Source organism: Rutidosis leptorrhynchoides, chromosome 8, assembly GCF_046630445.1.
Source record: "Rutidosis leptorrhynchoides isolate AG116_Rl617_1_P2 chromosome 8, CSIRO_AGI_Rlap_v1, whole genome shotgun sequence".
Taxonomy (NCBI): domain Eukaryota; kingdom Viridiplantae; phylum Streptophyta; class Magnoliopsida; order Asterales; family Asteraceae; genus Rutidosis; species Rutidosis leptorrhynchoides.
This window is the reverse complement of record NC_092340.1, coordinates 48,051,835-48,076,823: the sequence shown is the minus strand read 5'-3', so window position 1 is coordinate 48,076,823 and position 24,989 is coordinate 48,051,835. Positions and strand designations below refer to the sequence as shown.

Genomic DNA, 24,989 nt, shown 5'->3' with positions numbered 1-24,989 from the left:
GGTGTTGACGAATCTTCTGGAAATAGATGCGGGTATTTCTTCTTCATCTGATCTTCATGCTCCCAGGTGAACTCGGGTCCTCTACGAGCATTCCATCGAACCTTAACAATCGGTATATTGTTTTGCTTAAGTCTCTTAACCTCACGATCCATTATTTCGACGGGTTCTTCAATGAATTGAAGTTTTTCATTGATTTGGATTTCGTCCAATGGAATAGTGAGATCTTCTTTAGCAAAACATTTCTTCAAATTCGAGACGTGGAAAGTGTTATGTACAGCCGCGAGTTGTTGAGGTAGCTCCAGTTGGTAAGCTACTGGTCCGACACGATCTATAATCTTGAATGGTCCAATGTACCTTGGATTTAGTTTCCCCCGTTTACCAAATCGAACAACGCCTTTCCAAGGTGAAACCTTAAGCATGACCATTTCTCCAATTTCAAACTCTATATCTTTTCTTTTACTGTCCGCGTAGCTCTTTTGTCGACTCTGGGCGGTTTTCAATCGTTTTTGAATTTGGATGATTTTCTCGGTAGTTTCTTGTATTATCTCTAGACCCATAATCTGTCTATCCCTCACTTCATTCCAACAAATCAGAGACCTGCACTTTCTACCATAAAGTGCCTCAAACAGCGCCATCTCAATACTAGAATGATAACTGTTGTTGTAGGAAAATTCTGCTAACAGTAGGTGTCGATCTCAACTGTTTCCAAAATCAATAACACATGCTCGTAGCATGTCTTCAAGCGTTTGTATCGTCCTTTCGCTCTGCCCATCAGTTTGTGGATGATAGGTAGTACTCATGTCTAGACGAGTTCCTAATGCTTGCTGTAATGTCTGCCAGAATCTTGAAATAAATCTGCCATCCCTATCAGAGATAATAGAGATTGGTATTCCATGTCTGGAGACGACTTCCTTCAAATACAGTCGTGCTAACTTCTCCATCTTGTCATCTTCTCTTATTGGTAGGAAGTGTGCTGATTTGGTGAGACGATCAACTATTACCCAAATAGTATCAAAACCACTTGCAGTCCTTGGCAATTTAGTGATGAAATCCATGGTAATGTTTTCCCATTTCTATTACGGGATTTCGGGTTGTTGAAGTAGACCTGATGGTTTCTGATGCTCCGCTTTGACCTTAGAACAGTTCAAACATTCCCCTACATATTTAGCAACATCAGCTTTCATACCCGGCCACCAAAAGTGTTTCTTGAGATCTTTATACATCTTCCCCGCTCCAGGATGTATTGAATATCTGGTTTTATGTGCTTCTTTAAGTACCATTTCTCTTACATCTCCAAACCTTGGTACCCAAATTCTATCAGCCCTATATCGGGTTCCGTCTTCCCGAATATTAATATGTTTCTCTGATCCTTTGGGTATCTCATTCTTCAACTTTCCTTCTTTTACAACCCCCTGTTGCGCCTCCTTTATTTGAGTAGTAAGGTTAGTACGAATAATTATATTCATAGCTTTTACCCATATAGGTTCTCTGTCCTTTCTACTCAAAGCGTTGGCTACCACATTCGCCTTCCCCGGGTGGTATCGAATCTTAAAATCATAATCATTCAACAGTTCAATCCACATGCGTTGTCTCATATTCAGTTGCTTCTGATTAAATATATGTTGGAGACTTTTGTGGTCGGTATATATAATACTTTTGACCCCATATAAATAATGCCTCCAAGTCTTTAATGCAAAAACAACAGCACCCAATTCCAAATTGTGAGTTGTATAATTTTGCTCGTGAATCTTCAATTGTCTAGACGCATAAGCAATCACCTTCATTCGTTGCATTAATACACAACTGGGACCTTGCTTTGATGCGTCACAATAAATCACAAAATCATTATTCCCTTTAGGCAATGACAATTTAGGTGCCGTAGTTAGCTTTTTCTTCAATAACTGAAACGCCTTCTCTTGTTCATTCTTCCAATTCAAATTTCTTCCCTTTATGCATTAATGCAGTCAAGGGTTTTGCCATTTTCGAGAAATCTTGGAAGAATCTTCTGTAGTAACCTGCCAATCCTAAAAATTGACGTATATGCTTCGGAGTTTTTGGGGTTTCCCACTTTTCAACGATTTCGATCTTTGCCGGGTTCACCTGGATACCTTCTTTGTTCACTATGTGACCGAGGAATTGAACTTCTTCCAACCAAAATACACACTTTGAAAACTTAGCGTACAGTTTTTCTTTCCTCAATACTTCTAGCACTTTTCTCAAATGTTCTTCGTGCTCTTGATCATTCTTTGAGTAAATAAGTATGTCATCGATGAAAACAATGACAAACTTGTCAAGATATGGCCCACACACTCAGTTCATAAGGTCCATGAATACAGCTGGTGCGTTAGTCAATCTAAACGGCATAACCATAAATTCGTAATGACCATAACGCGTCCTAAAAGCAGTTTTTGGAATATCATCCTCCTTTACTCGCATTTGATGATATCAAGAACGTAAATCGATTTTCGAATAAACCGACGAGCCTTGTAGTTGATCAAATAAGTCGTCAATTCTTAGCAGTGGATAACGGTTTTTGATGGTAAGTTTATTCAACTCTCTGTAGTCAATACACAACCTAAATGTACCATCCTTCTTCTTGACAAACAAAATAGGAGCTCCCCATGGTGATGTGCTTGGTCAAATGAAACCACGTTCTAATAGTTCTTGCAGTTGGCTTTGCAGTTCTTTCATCTCACTGGGTGCGAATCTGTAAGGAGCGCGAGCTATTGGTGCAGCTCCTGGTATAAGATCTATTTGAAATTCAACAGATCGATGTGGAGGTAGTCCCGGTAATTCTTTCGGAAATTCATCGGGAAATTCTTTTGCGACGGGAACATCATTGATGCTCTTTTCTTCAGTTTGTACTTTCTCGACGTGTGCTAGAACAGCATAGCAACCTTTTCTTATTAGTTTTTGTGCCTTCAAATTACTAATAAGATGTAGCTTCGTGTTGCCCTTTTCTCCGTACACCATTAAGGGTTCCCCTTCTTCCCGTACAATGCGAATTGCATTTTTGTAACATACGATCTCTGCTTTCATCTCCTTCAGCCAGTCCATGCCAACTATTACATCAAAACTCTCTAACTCTACTGGTATCAAATCAATCTTAAATATTTCGCTACCCAGTTTAATTTCTCAATTCTGGCATATATAATCTGCTGAAATTAATTTACCGTTTGCTAATTCGAGTAAAAATTTACTACCCAACGGCGTCAATGGACAACTTAATTTATCACAAAAATCTCTACTCATATAGCTTCTATCCGCACCCGAATCAAATAAAACGTATGCAGATTTATTGTCAATAAGAAACGTACCCGTAACAAGCTCCGGGTCTTCTTGTGCCTCTGCCGCATTAATATTGAAAACTCTTCCGTGGCCTTGTCCATTCGTGTTCTCCTGGTTCGGGCAATTTCTAATAATGTGGCGCGGTTTTCCACATTTATAACAAACTACATTGGCATAACTTGCTCCGACACTACTTGCTCCGCCATTACTCGTTCCGACACCATTTGTTCATGTCGTTCTGTTAACCCCTGGTCCGTAGACCTCACACTTTGCCGCGCTATGACCATTTCTTTTACACTTATTGCAAAATTTGGTGCAAAACCCCGAGTGATACTTTTCACACCTTTGGCATAGCTGCTTCTGATTGTTTTTGTTGTTGTTGTTGCAGTTGTTATTGTTGTTGGAATGATTGTTGTAGTTGTTGTTGTTGTTGTTGTGCCGTTTGTTGTAGTTGCGATTGTTGGGATAGTTGTTGTTGTTTTGGTGACTCTTATCACCGTTTTCCTCCCACTTTCTTTTGACTAACTTCACGTTGGCCTCTTCGGCCGCATGTTCTTTAATTCTTCCCTCAATCTGGTTCACTAGTTTGTGAGCCATTCTACATGCCTTTTGTATGGAGGTAGGCTCGTGTGAACTTATATCTTCCTGGATTCTCTCCGGTAACCCTTTCACAAACGCGTCGATCTTCTCTTCCTCATCTTCGAACGCTCTCGGACACAATAGGCACAATTCTGTGGATCGTCTTTCGTACGAAGTAATATCGAATCCTTGTGTTCGTAACCCTCTAAGTTCTGACTTGAGCTTATTGACCTCGGTTCTGGGACGGTACTTCTCGTTCATCAAGTGCTTGAATGCTGACCACGGTAGCGCGTAAGCAGCATCTTGTCCCACTTGCTCTAGATAGGTATTCCACCATGTTAACGCAATACCTGTGAAGGTATGCGTAGCGTACTTCACTTTGTCTCCTTCAGTACACTTACTTATGGCAAACACCGATTCAACTTTCTCGGTCCACCATTTCAATCCGATTGGTCCTTCGGTCCCATCAAATTCTGAAGGTTTGCAGGCAGTGAATTCCTTGTAGGAGCATCCTACACGATTTCTTGCGCCGTTAGCTGTATTGCTAGATTCAGAGTTATTGTTGGTATGTAGCGCATCCTGTACTGCGGCTATGTTTGAAGCAAGAAAGGCACGAAATTCCTCTTCGCTCATATTCAAGGTGTGTTGAGTAGTCGGTGCCATTTCCTTCAAAATAGTCAAATGAAACAATTTAATCATACAGAATATTAAGAGTAGTCAATAGTATCTCGTAGCATAATATGAACTCATTTATAAAAGCTTTTTCTTCATATTAGCGTTTTATAAGTTTAAATTCGGGTACTACCTACCCGTTAAGTTCATACTTAGTAGTTAATATACAATTCAACTACTACAATTCCATATGAAAAACTGATTATAATAATATATCACATACAAATATTCTTCAAACTTACAAATTCGCTATGTTACATATAGCATGAAATATAGTACACTATGATACATGACAGTTTTGAAGATAAATCTAGTTAATACGCAAGTTGTTCAGCAAAGGAAATAAAGACACGCAATTCATAAGTCCAGAAACAAGTCATGCATTCTGGTTTTACTAAGACGACTTCCCATCCTTGGTCTTGTGAAAAATAACCGTTATGACCATTAGCTAGGCAGCATGTTGTAATGTCGTCAAAAGGACGAGGGTTTCATAATGTCCAACAGCCCCGTAATAATCTAAAAACCTTGTTTCTCGCCCCAACTACTGAATCCATCACTTGTGGGAAAATTTTATTTAAAAGCTGCAATCCGATGTTCTTTTTCTCACTTTGGTAAGAAGCGAACATCACTAACCCGTAAGTATAACATGCTTCTTTATGTTGCATGTTAGAAGCTCTTTCTAATTCACGAAATCCTATGTTGGGATATGTTGAGTCAAAATAGGTTCTTAACCCGTAGCGTAAAATTGTATTTGGGTTCCCCGCATTTAACGCTTTAAAGAAAACACGGCGTAACTTAAAGTCTCCCCAATGTGATATACCCCACCTATCAAAGGAAAGCCTTTTATAAACTAAGGCATTTCTGGAAAGTCTTTCAAATGTTTGACAAGTTAATTTCGCCATAACTAAATGTGCTGAAGAATTCTGACCGACTCTAGACAAGATTTCCTCAATCATATCCTCTGGTAGGTCTTCTAAAATATTCGGTTGTCTACCCTTAACGTCCATTTTGTTTTTATACTGTAAAATAGACAAGGATTAGATTCATAAAAGATAATTAACAAACAATACAAGCAATTTTTACATAGAACATAAAAGTACAAGCACACTACAATACATATAATACACAACATGATTACAACCCTCTAATCTGAATCACTGGTTTCTTCTTCTTCGAACTTGGTTCGTTTTCCTAATTTTCTAGGAATATATGGTGTTCCTCTAATACGAGTCGTCGTTTTCCACATTGGTTTAGAAAAACCTAGTGGTTTAGAGGTTCCCGGGTTATTGTCACGATATTGAAAATACGGATGTTGACGGTGCATATAAAGTTCATCGGGGTCGGAATCAGATTTCTCTATTTTGATGCCTTTTCCCTTATTATTTCTTTTGCCTCATTAAATTGGGTCGGGGTAATTTTTATAACATCATCGGAATCCTCATCAGGATCCGATTCATCAAAAAATTGATAATTTTCCCAATATTTTGCTTCCTTAGCGGAAACACCATTGACCATTATTAATTTTGGTCCATTGGTTGAGGATTTTCTTTTATTTGACCAGTTTTCTATGGTTCCTACTATTCCCCCCTCCGGAACCTCTTCTTCTTCTGGTTCCTCTTCTTCTGGTTCCTCTTCTTCCGGTTCCTCTTCTTCCGATTCCGTTTCCTCTTCTTCCGGTACTTCGGGAACTTGTGAATCTTGCCAATATATATTTGACTCTTCGTTATTATTAGGTGAGTCAATGGGATTTGTGCTCGAGGTAGACATCTATCACACAATATCAAACATGTTAAGAGATTAATATATCACATAATATTTACATGTTAATAATATATAGTTTCCAACAAAAATGTTAAGCAATCATTTTAAAAGAAAAACACGGTCGAAGTCCAGACTCACTAATGCATCCTAACAAACTCGATAAGACACGCTAATGCAAATTTTCTGGTTCTCTAAGACCAACGCTCGAATACCAACTGAAATGTCCCGTTCATATTGATTATAAACGTTCCATATTAATTGATTTCGTTGCGAGGTTTTGACCTATATATGAGACGTTTTTCAAAGACTGCATTCATTTTTAAAACAACCATAACCTTTATTTTTATCAATAAAGGTTTTAAAAACATTACGTAGATTATCAAATAATGATAATCTAAAATATACTGTTTACACACGACCATTACATAATGGTTTTACAATAGAAATATATTACATCGACATATGTTTCTTGAATGCAGTTTTTACACAATATCATACAAACATGGACTCCAAATCTTGTCCTTATTTTAGTATGCAACAGCGGAAGCTCTTAGTATTCACCTGAGAATAAACATGCTTTAAACGTCAACAAAAATGTTGGTGAGTTATAGGTTTAACCTATATATATATATATCAAATCGTAACAATAGACCACAAAATTTCATATTTCAATACACATCCCATACATAGAGATAAAAATCATTCATATGGTGAACACCTGGTAACCGACATTAACAAGATGCATATTTAAGAATATCCCCATCATTCCGGGACACCCTTCGGATATGATATAAATTTCGAAGTACTAAAGCATCCGGTACTTTGGATGGGGTTTGTTAGGCCCAATAGATCTATCTTTAGGATTCGCGTCAATTAGGGTGTCTGTTCCCTAATTCTTAGATTACCAGACTTAATAAAAAGGGGCATATTCGATTTCGATAATTCAACCATAGAATGCAGTTTCACGTACTTGTGTCTATTTTGTAAATCATTTATAAAACCTGCATGTATTCTCATCCCAAAAATATTAGATTTTAAAAGTGGGACTATAACTCACTTTCACAGATTTTTCCTTCCTCGAAAATAAGACTTGGCCACGGATCGATTCACGAACCTATACAAATATGTACATATATATTAAAGTATGATCAAAATATAATTACAACCATTTTTATTATATTTTAAAGATTTGAGTGTATTAAGTCAGCTGTCCTCGTTAGTAACCTACAACTAGTTGTCCACAGTTAGATGTACAGAAATAAATCGATATATATTATCTTGAATCAATCCACGACCCAGTGTATACACGTCTCAGGCTAGATCACAACTCAAAGTATATATATATATATATTTGGAATAAACCTCAACCCTGTATAGCTAACTCCAACATTACTGCATATAGAGTGTCTATGGTTGTTCCAAATAATATATATACATGGGTCGATATGATATGTCAAAACATTTGCATACGTGTCTATGGTATCCCAAGATTACATAATATATTAGAATACATGTATAATACAATATAAGTTAGCTAGGATATGATTTGTATAGATTTGTTAAACATTTCCCGTAGCTAAAAAGATCAAAAATATCCAATCTTGTTTTACCCATAACTTCTTCATTTTAAATCCGTTTTGAGTGAATCAAATTGCTATGGTTTTATATTGAACTCTATTTTATGAATATAAATAGAAAAAGTATAGGTTTATAGTCGGAAATATAAGTTACAAGTCGTTTTTGTAAAGGTAGTCATTTCAGTCGAAAGAACGACGTCTAGATGACCATTTTAGAAAACATACTTCCACTTTGAGTTTAACCTTGATTTTTGGATATAGTTTCATGTTCATATGAAAAATCATTTTCCCAGAAGAACAACTTTTAAATCAAAGTTTATCATAGTTTTTAATTATCCAAACCAAAACAGCCCCCGGTTTCACTACGACGGCGTATATCCGATTTTATGGTGTTCATCGTGTTTCCAGGTTTTAAATCATTAAGTTAGCATATCATATAGATATAGAACATGTGTTTAGTTGATTTTAAAAGTCGAGTTAGAAGGATTAACTTTTGTTTGCGAACAAGTTTAGAATTAACTAAACTATGTTCTAGTGATTACAAGTTTAAACCTTCGAATAAGATAGCTTTATATGTATGAATCGAATGATGTTATGAACATCATTACTACCTAAAGTTTTCTGGATTAAACTACTGGAAATGAGAAAAATAGAGTTAGCTTCAAAGGATCCTTGGATGGCTTGAAAGTTCTTGAAGCAGAATCATGACACGAAAACAGTTCAAGTAAGATTTTTACTCGAAATAAGATTGTTATAGTTGTAGAAATTGAATCAAAGTTTGAATATGAATATTACCTTGAATTAGAAAGATAACCTACTGTAAATAACAAAGGTTCCTTGATCTTAGATGATTACTTGGAATGGATTAGAAAGCTTGGAAGTAGACTTGCAAACTTGGAAGTATTCTTGATTTTTATGAAACTATACTTATGGAATTTATGAAGAACACTTAGAACTTGAAGATGGAAATTGAGAGAGATCAATTAGATGAAGAAAATTGAAGAATGAAAGTGTTTGTAGGTGTTTTTGGTCGTTGGTATATGGATTAGATATAAAGGATATGTAATTTTGTTTTCATGTAAATAAGTCATGAATGATTACTCATATTTTTGTAATTTTATGAGATATTTCATGCTAGTTGCCAAATGATGGTTCCCAAATGTGTTAGGTAACTCACATGGGCTGCTAAGAGCTGATCATTGGAGTGTATATACCAATAGTACATACATCTAAAAGTTGTGTATTGTACGAGTACGAATACGAGTGCATACGAGTAGAATTGTTGATGAAACTGAACGAAGATGTAATTGTAAGCATTTTTGTTTAGTAGAAGTATTTTGATAAGTGTCTTAAAGTCTCTAAACCGGTTGATTGAATGTCTGAGGTAGGCCTTATTTGCCAAAGCAATGGGGCCCTTCCAATTTAAAAGTGTATGAATACATATTAAAACACTACATGTATATATATTTTAACTGAGTCGTTAAGTCATCGTTAGTCGTTACATGTAAATGTTGTTTTGAAACCTTTAGGTTAACGATCTTGTTAAATGTTGTTAACCCATTGTTTATTATATCAAATGAGATGTTAAAATTTTACATTATCATGATATTATGATATATAATATATCTTAGTATGATATATATACAGTTAAATGTCGTTACAACGATAATCGTTACATATATGTCTCGTTTCGAAATCATTAAGTTAGTAGTCTTATTTTTACATATGTAGTTCCTTGTTAATACACTTAATGATATATTTACTTATCATTTAACATAATTAACCAAGTGTATCAATATCTTAATATGATTCATATGTACCTAGTAAGACGTTGTTATAACGATAATCGTTATATATATCGTTTTCGAGTTTCTTAATTTAATAGTCTCATTTTTATGTATATAACTCATTGTTAAAATACCTAATGAGATACTTACTTATAATAAAATCATGTTAACTATATATATAACCATATATATGTCATCGTATAGTTTTTACAAGTTTTAACGTTCGTGAATCACCGGTCAACTTGGGTGGTCAATTGTCTATATGAAACCTATTTCAATTAATCAAGTCTCAACAAGTTTGATTGCTTAACACATTGGAAACATTTAGTCATGTAAATATAAATCTCAATTAATATATATATACATAGAAAAGTTCGGGTCACTACAATATGGACTAGATATATTTGTAAAATCATTCCCATAAATATTGGGATGGTGTTAGGATTGTGCTTGGAGAATAAGTCATGCATATTGTATTTAAACCAATTGACAGGAATACAAAACTCACGATTTACATTCTAATATGGTATCAGATTCTACATCGATCCATCTCTCCTAAACACAATTCTCTTCTTTTTTTTCCTTCTACGATACTTATCTCCTTTTTCTCTTTACTAATGGCCGACAATCAACGTCTACATCCTGCTGTTACTGTGACAAACATTTGCAATGCCATCCCCTTTATTCTCGAACTAAAAAAGGGCAAATATGAATCGTGGGCTGAACTTTTTCAGATCCATTGTCATGCCTTTATGGTCATTGATCATATAATACCCTCCACCGATGCTTCTTCATCTACTGCTTCTACTGTTTCATCAGATACCACGACGAATCCACCAAAAGATAGCGAACTCTAGAACCAACTTGATGCTATCGTCCTTTCATGGATTTATGGGACGATCTCTACAGAATTACTTGGTACTGTTCTCGTACCAGGTTCAACTGCTCAGGAGGCATGGGAACGACTCAAGAGTATTTTCCATGATAATCGACATACAAGAGTCGTTCACCTTACCCACGAATTCACAAATATTCGTCAAGACAACTTTCCAAACATGTCAGCCTATTGCCAGGAAATCAAGAATATTACTGATCAACTTTCTAACGTTGGTCCTAAGGTTGAAGAAGATCGTCTCGTTCTTCAATTAGTCACGGGTTTAAACGAATCCTATGATTCAATTGCTTCTCAGATTAATCATATGGCTAAATTACCTACGTTTTATGAAGCTCGTTCAAAATTAATCCTTGAAGAAAGTCGAAAATCAAAGCAAGCAAGCCAATCGTCTCCTGCCTCCAGTACGGCGTTGCTCTCGGTTACGCCGCCAACACCGGTCAGACCTCCAGCACCTTCGAACACCAATCAACGCAATACCGGCCAATTCAATCGTGGCCGGAACTCTAATCAGGGAAACTATCGAGGTCGAGGTGGTTTTGGCCGTGGTCATGGCGGTTGTTCTTATTCTGGCACACATCCAACTTCTTTAGGTCCATATTCTGCAAATGGATTTTATTCACCTTATGGGCCTTATTGGCAGGCTCCTAATTGGGTTCAGCAACAACCAAACTGGAACTCTCCCCCATGTTCTTATCCGACTACTGTTTGGCCCAGGCCCAATTCGTCTCCTGGACAGGCTGGGCTGCTTGGCCCACGTCCACACCACCCTGCTTATGCACAGTCTGCTACTTCTAACACGCCTACTGATATCGAATCAGCCATGTACACGATGAGCTTGAATCTACCCGAAGATAATAATTGGTACATGGATACTGGAGCCTCTTCTCATATGTCTGGATCACAAGGTAAACTCTTGTCTTATTTTCACTCAGGCCACCCCAAATATATTTTAGTTGGTAATGGCAATCGGCTTCCTATTAATGGATTCGGTCATTCTTTTATCTCGTCCACTCAAAAACCCTTACTCTTGTCTAATATTCTTTATGCTCCCCAACTTATTACCAATTTAATTTCTATTCGTCGTCTTACAACTGAGAATCATGTTTCTATTACATTTGACCCTTTTGGTTTTACTGTGAAGGATTTTTTGAAGGGGACCACCATTCTACGTTGTAATAGCACCGGCGACCTCTACCCTCTCCACTCTTCCATGCTGCATCAACTTTCATATCCATTAACTTTTATTGCTTTAAGTCAGGATTTATGGCATCATCGCTTGGGACATCCGGGTGCTGATGTTTTAAAATCACTTTGAAATAATGATTCTATTAAATGTAATTTGAATTCTAGTAATAAAATTTGTCAATCTTGTGTGTTTGGCAAACATATCAAATTGCCCTTTTATGCTTCTTCTTCTTACACTTATTCTCCGTTTGATATAATTCATAGCGATTTATGGACTTCACCAATAGTAAGTAGTAGTGGTCACAAATATTACATCTTATTTCTCGACAACTTCACTAATTTTCTATGGACTTTTCCCCTTGGCCACAAGTCACAAGTGTACTCCGTCTTTCAAGCTTTTCATTCCTATATTAATACACAATTTAAAACCAAAATCAAACAACTACAATGTGATAATGGTACGGAGTATAATAATAACTCGTTTCACAAATTTTGTGAGCAACATGGGATGTCTTTTAGATTTTCTTGTCCGTATACATCCTCTCAAAATGGCAAAGCGGAACGTAAAATTCGCGCTATTAATAACGTAATACGCACCCTCTTATCTCACTCTCATGTGCCACCTTCCTTTTGGCACCATGCTCTTGCCATGGCAACTTACCTCCTTAACATTCTTCCAAGCAAATTACTCCAAAATATCTCCCATACTCAAAAACTATACAACCGTCTTCCATCTTATAATCATCTTCGTATATTTGGGTGTTTATGCTATCCACTAATACCATCTATCAAGATCAACAAACTTGAATCTCATTCCACTCCATGTGTCTTTTTAGGATATCCTTCAAATCATCGTGGTTATACGTGTTACGATCTCTCAACTCAAAAAATAATTGTATCCCGTCATGTTATTTTTGACGAAACAATTTTCCCATCAAAAACCCCTATATCACTCCTATACCAAACACGTCAGATACATACAAATGCTTTACAGATGATTTTAATCCTCATCTGTACACTACTCCTTCTCCTGATCCGAATACTCCTAGCCCATAAACTGGCCCAACTTCACCTATCTCACCTGAGCCCAGTTCGCCAAATGCAACTAGCCCACCAAACTCACCATCTCCTACTCCTAATTCGCCTACTTCCACTATATCAAATTCCTCTGTACAAAATTCTAATACTCCTTCGTCACCTTCTGATGATAACTCGTCACCCTCCAATACACCATCTCCCCCTCCTTTGCCTATTTCAACTCGTACTATTGTCACACGTGGCATGTCGGGCATTGTTAAGCCCAAAATTCACTTTAATTTATCTACTACTACTACTACTCTTTCTCCTCTTCCAACTAATCTCAAAGACGCTCTTGCCGATCTAAATTGGAATCGTGCCATGGCCGACGAATATAAGGCTTTAGTGGACAATAATACATGGGTTCTTGTTCCTCGTTTACCTAACATGCAGGTTATTCGTTCCATGTGGATTTTTCGACATACGACAAAATTAGTTGGATCTTTTGAGCGCTACAAGGCTCGCTTGGTAGGAGATGGTAGATCACAACAACCTGGAATTGATTGCTATGAAACATTTAGTCCTGTCATTAAACCTGCTACCATTCGAATGGTACTCAGCATCACCGTTTCTAAATATTGGCTAATTCACCAACTTGACGTCAAAAATGCGTTTCTACATGGTCACCTAAATGAGACTGTTTATATGTATCAACCTACCGATTTTCGAGATTCTACCCATCCGGATCATGTGTGCTTATTAAAACGTTCTCTTTATGGTTTGAAAAAAGCACCACGAGCATGGTACCAAAGGTATGCCGATTTTGCCTCCACCATTGGTTTTCGACATAGTAAGTGTGATCATTCTCTTTTCATTTATCATCACGGTCGAGACATGGCTTACATCTTACTCTATGTAGACGATATTGTGCTTGTAACTTCTAATGACCTTTTAAGAAGACGGCTCATGACTCTTTTTTCAAAAGAATTTGCCATGAAAGATTTAGGTCCTCTTCATTCGTTTTTGGGAATCTCGGTTACACGCTCTCCTGAAGGTCCATTTCTCGACCAACATGCTTACACGAGAGATATTATTCAGCGTGCGGGTTTAGTAAATTGTAATGCAGCCGCCACGCCTGTTGATACTTATGGCAAAGTTAGTTCACAATCTGGAAAACCGTATGCGAATCCTACAAAATATAGGACCTTAGCGGGTGCCTTATAATATTTGACATTCACACGCCTCGATATTTCTTACGCGGTACAAAAAGTCTGTTTACATATGCACGACCCGAAAGATATTCACATGTTGGCTCTCAAACGTATCATTCGTTATTTGCAAGGCACGCCTACACTTGGTCTTCAAATCCACAAATCTCGAATCAATTATCTTATTGCTTTTACCGATGCGGATTGGGGTGGATGTCCCGACACTAGGCGTTCCACATCCGGGTATTGTGTTTATTACGGTGATACTCTTATTTCATGGTCTTCAAAACGTCAGGCTACTCTTTCTAGATCTAGTGCGGAAGTAGAATATCGAGGTGTGGCTAATGTAGTAGCCGAATCCTGTTGGCTCTGAAATCTCTTGGTCGAATTACAGTGTCCTATTCTAAAGCTACATTGGTTTTTTATGATAATATTAGTGCTATCTATCTAGCCGGGAATCCCGTTCAACATCAACGCACGAAACATATCGAACTTGACATTCATTTTGTACGAGAAAAGGTTGCTAAAGGTTAAGTTCGTATACTTCATGTTCTGAATAGATATCAAATCGCGGATATTTTCACCAAAGGTTTAGCGCGCGTCCTGTTTGAAGATTTTTGGTCCAGTCTCGGCATTCGTTCATCCAAGGTTTCGACTGCGGGGGAGTAATAGCCGATATATGTATTTAGAGAATATACTTGTAGTCAGATAAATATGGACTAGATTGAAGCGACCCGTCCTAATTCATCCGGACGAAGTCCATATCGATTATAAATGATTCATAACAGTTGATTACATCGCGAGGTACTTGACCTCTATATGATACATTTTACAAACATTGCATTCGTTTTTGAAAAGACAATCTTTCATTACATCGAAAGTTAACGGCATGCATACCATTTTATAATATATCTAACTATAATTGACTTAATAGTAATCTTGATGAACTCAACAACTCGAATGCAACGTCTTTTGAAATATGTCATGAATGACTCCAAGTAATATCTTTAAAATGAGCAATTGTACAGCGGAAGACTTCTTTCATACTTGAGAATAAACATGCTTTAAAGTGTCAACCAAAAGGTTGGTGAGTTCATTAGTTTAACATAAATAATCATTTTCATCATTTTAATAGACCACACGATTTTCATTTCTGATAAATATACGTCCCATGCATAGAGACAAAATAATCATTCATATGGATTGAACACCTGGTAACCGACATTAACAAGATGCATATAAGAATATCCCCTATCATTCCGAGAAATCCTTCAGACATGATAAAAACGAATTCGAAGTACTAAAGCATCCGGTACTTTGAATGGGGTTCGTTAGGCCCAATAGATCTATCTTTAGGATTCACGTCAATTAGTAGATCGGTTTACTAATTCTTAGGTTACCAAGCAAAAAGGGGCATATTCGGCTTCGATCATTCAACCATATAATGTAGTTTTGATTACTTGTGTCTATTTCGTAAAACAGTTATAAAAGTAGCGCATGTATTCTCAGTCCCAAAAATATATATTGCAAAAGCATTTAAAAAGGGAGTAATGAAACTCACAATACTGTATTTTGTAGTAAAAATACATATGACGATATTGAACAACTGAACAATGCAGGGTTGGCCTCGGATTCACGAACCTATATCATTTATATATATTAACACATATAATTGTAATCGAACAATGATTACAATTTTATATATATAATTAGTGATACAAATACTATCTTAATAAATTATGTGTTTCATTAATAACTTAATATTTATTTTATATACTTTATATTAAGAAAATTTTTAATATAGTGTTATTAAGTAAATTTTTATGTGATTAACTCTTATTGTAATAATAATAATAATATTACTAGTAATATTGATAGTAATAATAATATAATTGTAATAATAATAATAATAATAATAATAATAATAATAATAATAATAATAATAATACCTTAAATGAAAAGCTTCCAAAAACAAAAGTGTCTATGCCCGGGCTCGAACCCGCGACCCTTCGTTCACAAGACCAACACCTAAACCAGTTGAAACATTCAGTTTACCTGATTTTGTATCACTACACATAATATATAACCCGTATATTTATTACCTCAATTTCTTCCTAAATGATTTTCCAAGCCCAACTTGCTTAATCCAAAAGGATACCTTCGGCCCAACAGCAATTAACGGCCCAATTAACAATTTCACAACCCAAGATTAACTAACCTATTTAATTAGCCCAAGTGATTGTAGTTTAAATAAATAAATAAAAATGCTACAGGTCAGATTCGAACTCAAGACCCTGTGAATACCCGCCACCACCCTAAGCATTCAATCCAGTCTATCTTTCTGTTGAAATTCTCATTTTATTTCTATTTTAGCTATATCTTCTTCTATCCTAATTCTTCCTCTCTTTTTTTAAAAAAAAAAAAAATGCCACAGACTGGAATTGAACCTAAGACCTCTTGTTCAAAACCACACGTTTAAACCTCTCAACCATTTATGTCTTTCTGCATTAACTCGCATTTCAACTTATTTGACATATACATAACGGTTTTCTTCATAAAATCATCATCAAATCCCTTTATCTATCATCCCCATCATCATCATATATCATCACCATCATCTAAATCGTCATTCTAATTACTAACATCATAACCATAAATCATCATAGTTCTTATTTTAATCATCATCCTATTCTTCTTAGTATCCATCATCTTTATCATCTTAATTATAATCACAATCATAATCATAATCATATCATAAAACCATCGCTATTATCATATTCATAATTCATCATCTTAAATTTTATTATGAGTATCGATTGTGTACAAGAAAAAAAATAGAAGTAGTAGCCATGTTATCCAAACACTTACGGTCCAACCTAAAAACACTTACATGATTCAATGCTTCACAAGTCCAAGTATAATTAATGGCCCAATTTGATTTCTATATGCAATCGGCCTAAGCAGAAGCAATTAACCCATATTCGACATGTGATAACATAATTGAGCAGCCACAATAACAAACAAACAAAAAAAGATAGTGCCTGGAACCTACGAGTTTTTCCTGGATACCCCATCCATCATCATTATATCATCACTCACTCCTTTATCATCCACGTTCATCATCACTTTCCTTTATCACCTTTCGTTAACAGAAATAGCAGTCGAGAATAGAGCAATAGCAGCAACACGATGAGTAGTAGTAGCCCTACAGTGATTGTAACAAAGTGGAATGAATTGAAGGTTAATGATTGCAAGTGGTGATCAAGTGGTGTTATGGTTTTGAGTGGGTTTTCAATGGGTTTCATAAAGGTTTGTGATTGAACGAGAGAAAGAGAATGAGGGCTGTAGCAGTATAGAAGATGGTCCAGGGGTGCGAAGGTGTTTGGTTGGTCAAAACAGTAAAATAGAAGTGGTGACGGTTGTGGTGTGTTCACGGTTGAAGAGGTGGTGGCGGTGATGAGAGTGTAGAAGTGGTGGTGATGCTTCGGTCATGGTGGCCCAAGGTTGAAGGTGATGTTGTGAGCCAAAGCGGTGGTAACGATTAATGTTGCACAATAATAGTGTTAAAAGTAGAAACATATTGATCATGTGTGGTTTGTTTGGTTCCTCGGCTGCAATATTAAAAAGCGATCGTGTTGTAACAAAAATGATCGAGTGGTGGTATGTGGTTGTAGATGGTGTTTGAAATGAAGAAGGGGGTGTTGTTTGGTCTCGGACATAAACGTAGACGAACCAAATTTGATGATGAATGGTGATCGTTAAAGGAGAAGAAGAAGAAGTGGTGTATGTTTGAGGTTGAAGTGGTTTTTGTCTGCATAAGTAGATGTATATGTTATATACATCCCTAATAATTAGATAAATATATATAGATAGACAGTGAGAGAGATTAGATGATTGAAATCAAATACAGTGTTCTCCAATTATCATCTTGTTTCACGGGTATAATATTAATAATATAATAATAATTATAATATAATTAAATTTAAAACGTGTGAGAAAGTTAGCTGTCGTTTACTATTCCTTTCACGAACTGAATTTCGTACTCCGTTGATAATCAGGGCGGATAAAAAAAAGTCATCTGAAAAATCCTAAATTTTTACAATAATTATAATTATTTATTTTAGTCATTATGGTATAAAATTTGATTATTAATTTTTTAAATAAAAATTACATCAACTGTCCCTCTCAATTCTGGGTAAAATATAAAAAGTGCTAAAATTTAATAATTAGATTCTAAATGTATTTTTAATAAGCCTAAAATTTATCGAACTCATTTTCGTATCACCGTTTATTTTAAAATCATATAAGTTTCAATTTAACTTACTTAATATCGATCGAATGACAATTGAGTGTTACAGTCGTTTACTAAATAGATTCGAAATCACAAAATATATATTTAATATATACTTTATTCATATAGATGTGTTTTAAATAATAATTATCATAATATCATATTTTTATTTTATTTTACATAATTAGTAACAACAACATATAATATTTTAAATTATATTAAAATATACATATATACATTTTTAAATATATATGTATCTATTTACAAATAGTTATTCGTGAATCGTCGGAATTAGTTGAAGGTCAAATGAATATATTAAACACAGTTCAAAGTTTTTATGATTTCAACATTACAAACTTTGCTTATCGTGCCGGAAACATATAAAGATCAAGTTTAAATTTGGTCGAAAATTTCCGGGTCGTCACATTACCTGCCCGTTAAAGAAATTTCGTCCCGAAATTTGAGTGAGGTGGTCATGGCTAACAATAAAAATGTTTTCATAACGAATATAAGTTGATAAATAAAGTTTTATCTTTATTGAGTAATGAAGATAAAATGATTCGATTATTCGAAAAGTACGAGTGAAGCTATCACAAAAGAATGAAATGCGTAAAACCAGGTTCGTCTTAACCAACGACGTAATCATGGTTGATTTTATAAAACAAGATGTATCATAACTTTTGACATAGTCATGGTTGAATTTAGAAAATAAGGTGCATCTTAATTTTTGACGCTGCCTTGGTTGAATTCCAGAATTCAAGGGATTTAAAGAAAATCTTTGAAATCTAAAAGATTTGATTCTTCGGTGAATAAGGAAATTAAGCTCTCTATAATTAAATACGGTGATCTGCCTCGCTTACTCTGTCTGATATTTCCATTATAAATTAAACTCTTCCGTTCCATTATTCTCACCATTCCTATACTTTCTTTCTTAATTTATACATCCAAAAGATTGTGAAAATGCCAAATCCCGTTCTAATCCTTGATATTTTCCTAATTATTATTTCCGTCATCCTTCTTTTCAATCTTCCACCAGAAAATCTGTTTACTTATACTATTACCATGGGGTGATACTATTCTTGATTATATCGTGTCTTTATATTGCTTTTGGTATTAATATCCACGGTTTGTAACCTCCGTGTTGTTATTGGGCTTTATATTTTCTCTTATATTTTGGATCTATTTGCCTTTTTATTATCCTCTCGACCTCTAGTAAAGCGAGCAACGGTCCAGAATTCGTAAGTACAGAGTTTTCGAAAGAACTTAATGTTCTAACCAAGAAAGAAAGTAATCGTACGATTTTATTTGTCAAATTATCAGAATCATTGAAAATAGAACTATCAAGAATATACTTTCTTGATATGTTCAGAAGTTAATCAGAATGAAAGAGTTATGTAACATGACACCTGATGACGTTGTAATCTGTGAATCATCATGTTCCATTTAGAAACTCAGCATGACTTATTGTAATATAATCACGTTGATCAAGTGTCATTATATTATACTAACTCATGCTTCATTTCCCAAATTACTTCAATAACATTCATATTTTAAGCTCGAAAGTTTACAGAATATAGAAACTAACAGTTTCTATATGATGTAACGCTGATAGTACGAAGAGATTAATGATTTCAGATAAGAATAGTTATGAAAATATCTTCAGAAATATGGAAGATATTTATAATGAAAGATACGATGATATTTTGGAATTTCTAATATCGAATGATGGTGAAGAAAATTTGTCCGCAAGAGTTTGGAGTCAGAAGCAAAGTATTCGCTAAAGATTTCATCAGAAACAGAATCATCAGGATTCTTAATGTACAAGTTTAGTCCTTGTGATTTGTTCAGATATTTCGTAGTTTGCTCAATCAGTTTTTCAATTTCAAACTTTTTTTCTGAGCTTTGCCAACATACAATTCTTTATCATTAACTTTTGGTTGTTGAGGTCGTTTACAGTTTTTGTTGCTTCATTCAACTTTTCAAAATTCAGAGCATTAATTCACAGACTGGGTGCTTTTCAGAATTTTAGAATGGAAGATCATAGTTCTAAGAGATAAATGTTATATGGATACATATAACTGTTGATGCGGAAACGTTGCGAGACTCACAATACAGATTTGCTGATTCCCGATAATTGGGATGGTAATTCTTATTACAAGATACGAATGAGTACATGACGAGACTTCAATAGATAAATATAGTGATTTGTCGGAGAGATTTAAGCCAAGGAGCAACGAGGTTGCTGGTACGTCTACTGGTAATATGATGGAATATAAAAGGCTCCCCGGTAACAATAAAAGAGTACGCATATATATATCAAGGTTATAATAAGGTTGTTTCGAACGAAAAGTTGAAGTTGACTTGTTGGAGCTGTGACAAAATTGGCTAATTTGAAAAGGAATTGCAAAGTTATTTTCGGTAATAACAACGCCAAAGGAATTAGCACGGCTATGTTTCAAACGTTTACTCAGGTTCCGAGAGTTTTTCAGGTGCATAACTGTATGCATAAATCTTTCCTTCCGTAGTTGAAGTGCGGTTGATTCATCCTCTCGATTGAGGTGTTTTCAAGAATCATAAAAGGTTTGAACGCAGATTGTAATCGTCAAGATACAAATGAGGTTTAAGATGAAATCAAGTGGCAAACTTGAAGAATTGTTTAGTTTCATATGTTTTAATCAATATTTTAATTCATTTTAATTGTCCAATGTTGGTAGTCCTCAGTTGATAGTCCACAGTTAACAGTTGATGTGTTCTAGAGGGTGTGTATGAAACGGCTATCAGTTTTATATTTATTTACTACAGGAAATCACCTAAATTAAACTAAAACACAAAAGGCAAGTATACCTATCGTGTAATAATATAGCTAAGGTAAAGTCCGGGAGGTCGATCCGTGGACACTATTATTGGGTGTCTTACTAGGTCAAATTAGTTAATTAAATAGTTAAACTAGATATAGTAATTATAGGTAACTTTTGGGGGATTTACCGTTTAATGACCGGCTTGTCGATTTTATATTTTAAGCGTACAGATAAATGACGATAATTAAAGTGCGTAAAATAAATAACAATATTAAAGTGACAATAAATAAAATTGCGAGTAAATGAAAGTACGATGAGAAATACAATAAAAGAATTATGCTTATTTAAACTTCCGTAATCATGATGTTTGACGTTTTGATTTTAATTTATTATGCTGGGTTAATTGTCCTTTGTCCTGAATTTATTTGATACCTATCTGGTTTTTGCCCATAATAGTTCATCAGTCATAATTATAAAATGATCGTCAAATTAACCTTATACCCGAAGTCAAATATTCCAACTAATTGGGGATTCGAACTGTAACAAGGTCTTAATACTTTGTTAATAATTACACCAGGTTATCGACTGTGTGTAATCCAAGGTCTTAATACTTTGTTAACAATTACACCAATTACCCTTGTATGTAATCCACCCCTGTTTTAATTAGTCCATGATTATTAATTTACCCACTTGGCCAGAATGAATAATAAATTACCCAACCCAATTGATTAATTAAATGATTGTAAAAGATGTCGTATAAACGTCACTAAATAGGACATGCATAATCATTTAATAATTATTAGATTAACTAATTTGAAGATAGGTTCGACAGACTCCAAAGAGTTGTCATTCGATTAGACAATACCCCCCATCTATTAATGGTCCATGGTCCAATGACCACAAGTGTCGGTCTTTTGTCCATACCCTAATTATGGTACAAAATCCAATAACCCAATCTTTAATATTTAGTCCAACATCATGATTACTTCGGCTCAAATAAGCATAATAATAACTTAGTTACGAGACATTAATTTAAAAAGGAAGAACATAGCTTACAGTGGTGAATAATCGCGTAGCGTTACACGGACAGAGTTCCGACTTTAAAACCCTAAAACATTTCTTACAATAACTCAATTATTATTAAACTTAAATTAAAATTATAATTATAAATATATATAAATTACATATATGGAGAAAGAAGATTGGAAAAAGGTGTGTCTTTCTTCATTCTCCGTAGTCTCGTTTTATAGGCAAATGTTGATTTGAAATTTTCACTTATGACCCCTTAACTATGCTCAATTAACAACTTTTTATTATTTATTATTATTCTTATTATGAATTATTTAAATATTATATTATATTCTTGTGCATAGTTGACTTGTACTTTCAGCTCCGTTGCGTCGAGCGTTGAAAGTTGGTTCATGTCTCGGTTCCGAATTTTCGAACGCCTTTTCGTATAATTTAATATCTTGTACTTTGCATTTTGTGGCTTGTACTTTTGTAATTTTTAGACGTTTCTCATCAATATATTGAACCACTTGGATTGTACTTTGTACTTTTTAGCTTTTTGGTCATTTGAGACTTCAAATCGTCGAATCTGCCTTTTGTCTTCACCTTTTATTATTTAAACGAATATCACTTGTAAATAGAACAATTGCAACTAAAATCTTGTCTTTCTTGAGGGATAATGCTATGAAATATGTGGTCGTTTTTAGCATTATCAATATTCCCACACTTGAGCGTTGCTTGTCCTCAAACAATATAGTCTTGAAATAAAATCATACTTGAATCACTTCTTTATTCTTCACCCTTTGTAAATCAGTGATTTCAATACGGCGGTTATGAACAATGATAGTAACGATGTGGTTTACAGTCTCACATGACTATAAAAATTTAGATCCGTTAGGAAATTGGATCTTTATGAAAATATTTGATCTTTTGAAAATTCAATCTAGTTTTTATCCTAGATAAGTTTTTAGGAATAACCCTTCACCGGTGTTGCAAAATGTTATTGTGGGTTTTGTGGGTTTCGGATTTTAAAATTTTAGCTTAAAACTTTACGGTTTTGTGTCACCCACTTGTTAACCTTGTATTAGGAAAGCAACACATCCAGTTTACTTGTCCCGTATATTACCTTTCTGTAAACTACCGTCCGGTTGTAAAGGAAAGCGATGAACAAGAAACTGTTAAGGCAATGTCTAATGACATGCATTTGTTCATGGTGTAAAACGTGTCGGATGCTATTACTATCCTTTGTAGGAGCAATAGTAAAGATCATCCTATAATTTTTCTCGTCTGGCACAAGGTCCTGTCTTCGACCATGCTACGCAACCACCGTTCTTACGGTTGACACCCGATTTGGTTCAGGTGACCTAATGAATTCCAGGTGAATTTCCTTAGGATTTTATGTTCAATGGTAATGAACGCATTGAAAATGGGTTTTTAGAAAACAAATCGGTTTTAATTTTTGATCAAAATATTTTCTCGCTCAAGCTCGAGTTTAGATATCATCGAATTCCATGAGTTTGAATTCTCAATCTTTAAGGTCAATCTCAAGGATTGAGTAATATCAGGCTTAAAAGCTGATTTTTAATCTTTAAGGAGATTATCCTTTCTGGGGGTCTGATTCATTAGTCTTATCAAGCTAATTTGCACGGCGCCCTCCCCATTTTACGAGACAGATCCTCTCATGGTTAGGATAAGTCTGACCACATGGCGACCCTGTTTGATGCTGAGGTCCGTGGATTTCCTGATGATTTTAGTGATGACTTTTCTAGATTTTTCGTCAACCTACAGCTGGTCTGGACGACAACTTCTTGACCTAAATCAAGAAGCGCGTATCTTTTTCGGAAGACTTTACTTCCTTTTAATGATGGAATTGATTCATCGTGTAGATCCATCTTTCTTTCAAATATATTACTCTAAATCGGGTAAAACTGATTAGTTTAGTCCAAAATAAAAGTACCTGCAATAAGCTTGTACAGATATGTGATATATGTTTTAAAGAACTTGGTGAATTCTTCCCACACTCAACTTTTATTTATTTCTTTCTTTGCCTTTTTATTCCCCTCTATTCCATTTTAAATGAATTCAAGCGTTTTGGGTTGTTTCTGAATTTATGTCATTTCCAAGGTAACAATAATTTCGGTAGTATCACCTAGTTTTATCGTTCATAAATATGTATAAACATGATTTTGAATTCATTTAGTTGAAAATTTTTCAAATTTTCACAAAATTGGGCAATTAAACTAAGTGTAAACCCAAGAGAATTTATAACCCTTCCCCACACTTGAGATCTTGCAATTACCTCATTTGCAAGAAATAGGTAAAAATTTAAATTCATGAGGGTGATTAGTGTAGAAAAATGATTAAAATTACCGAGTTTGCAAACATATTGTTGTTATTTCACATTTGATATTTTGCGTCTTGTCGTCAAAATTAGTAGCTTTTGCGGAACTTAATGACAGTCTTTGAAAGTGCGTTGTTTTACCCTATTTTGTACATAAGATAAACTACAAACATATATACATATTTTTGAAGTTTGGTATATTACCCCACTTTCAAAAATTTATAAAATCTAATATTTTTTTGGCATACTTTAAATCAATAAAATTAAAAATAATGATAACAAAATTTGTCGTCCCGCCCTCGGGTAAAGCAATTTCGGTTCAATGACCTAGTGTTTAACTCACGACGAATTTTAGAAATCATTTTTTTTAAACTTAATTAAATAAAGTAAATTTTTGTTTTTAAAATCACACAAAACTTAAATTTAAAAAGCATATTAATTTCATATAAAATCTACAAAACAAAACAAAAAATTCAGAATGGGGGGAGAAAACTAGTTCTTTAGTGTCTGCTAGTGGAAAAGACCAATCGGATTCCATTCTCGAAACTACACGAGAACAGAACAACTAACTCTAGACATCAT

General features: G+C 34.8%; 1 protein-coding gene across 1 annotated transcript; it reads left to right on the top strand.

The window, feature by feature from the left end:
• The first annotated feature begins 10,719 nt into the window (after positions 1-10,719).
• LOC139863369 (uncharacterized) lies at positions 10,720-11,874 on the top strand. The gene has a single exon (XM_071852006.1). It carries the CDS (start codon positions 10,720-10,722, stop codon positions 11,872-11,874), a length of 1,155 nt encoding a protein of 384 aa, XP_071708107.1.
• The last annotated feature ends 13,115 nt before the right edge of the window (positions 11,875-24,989 follow it).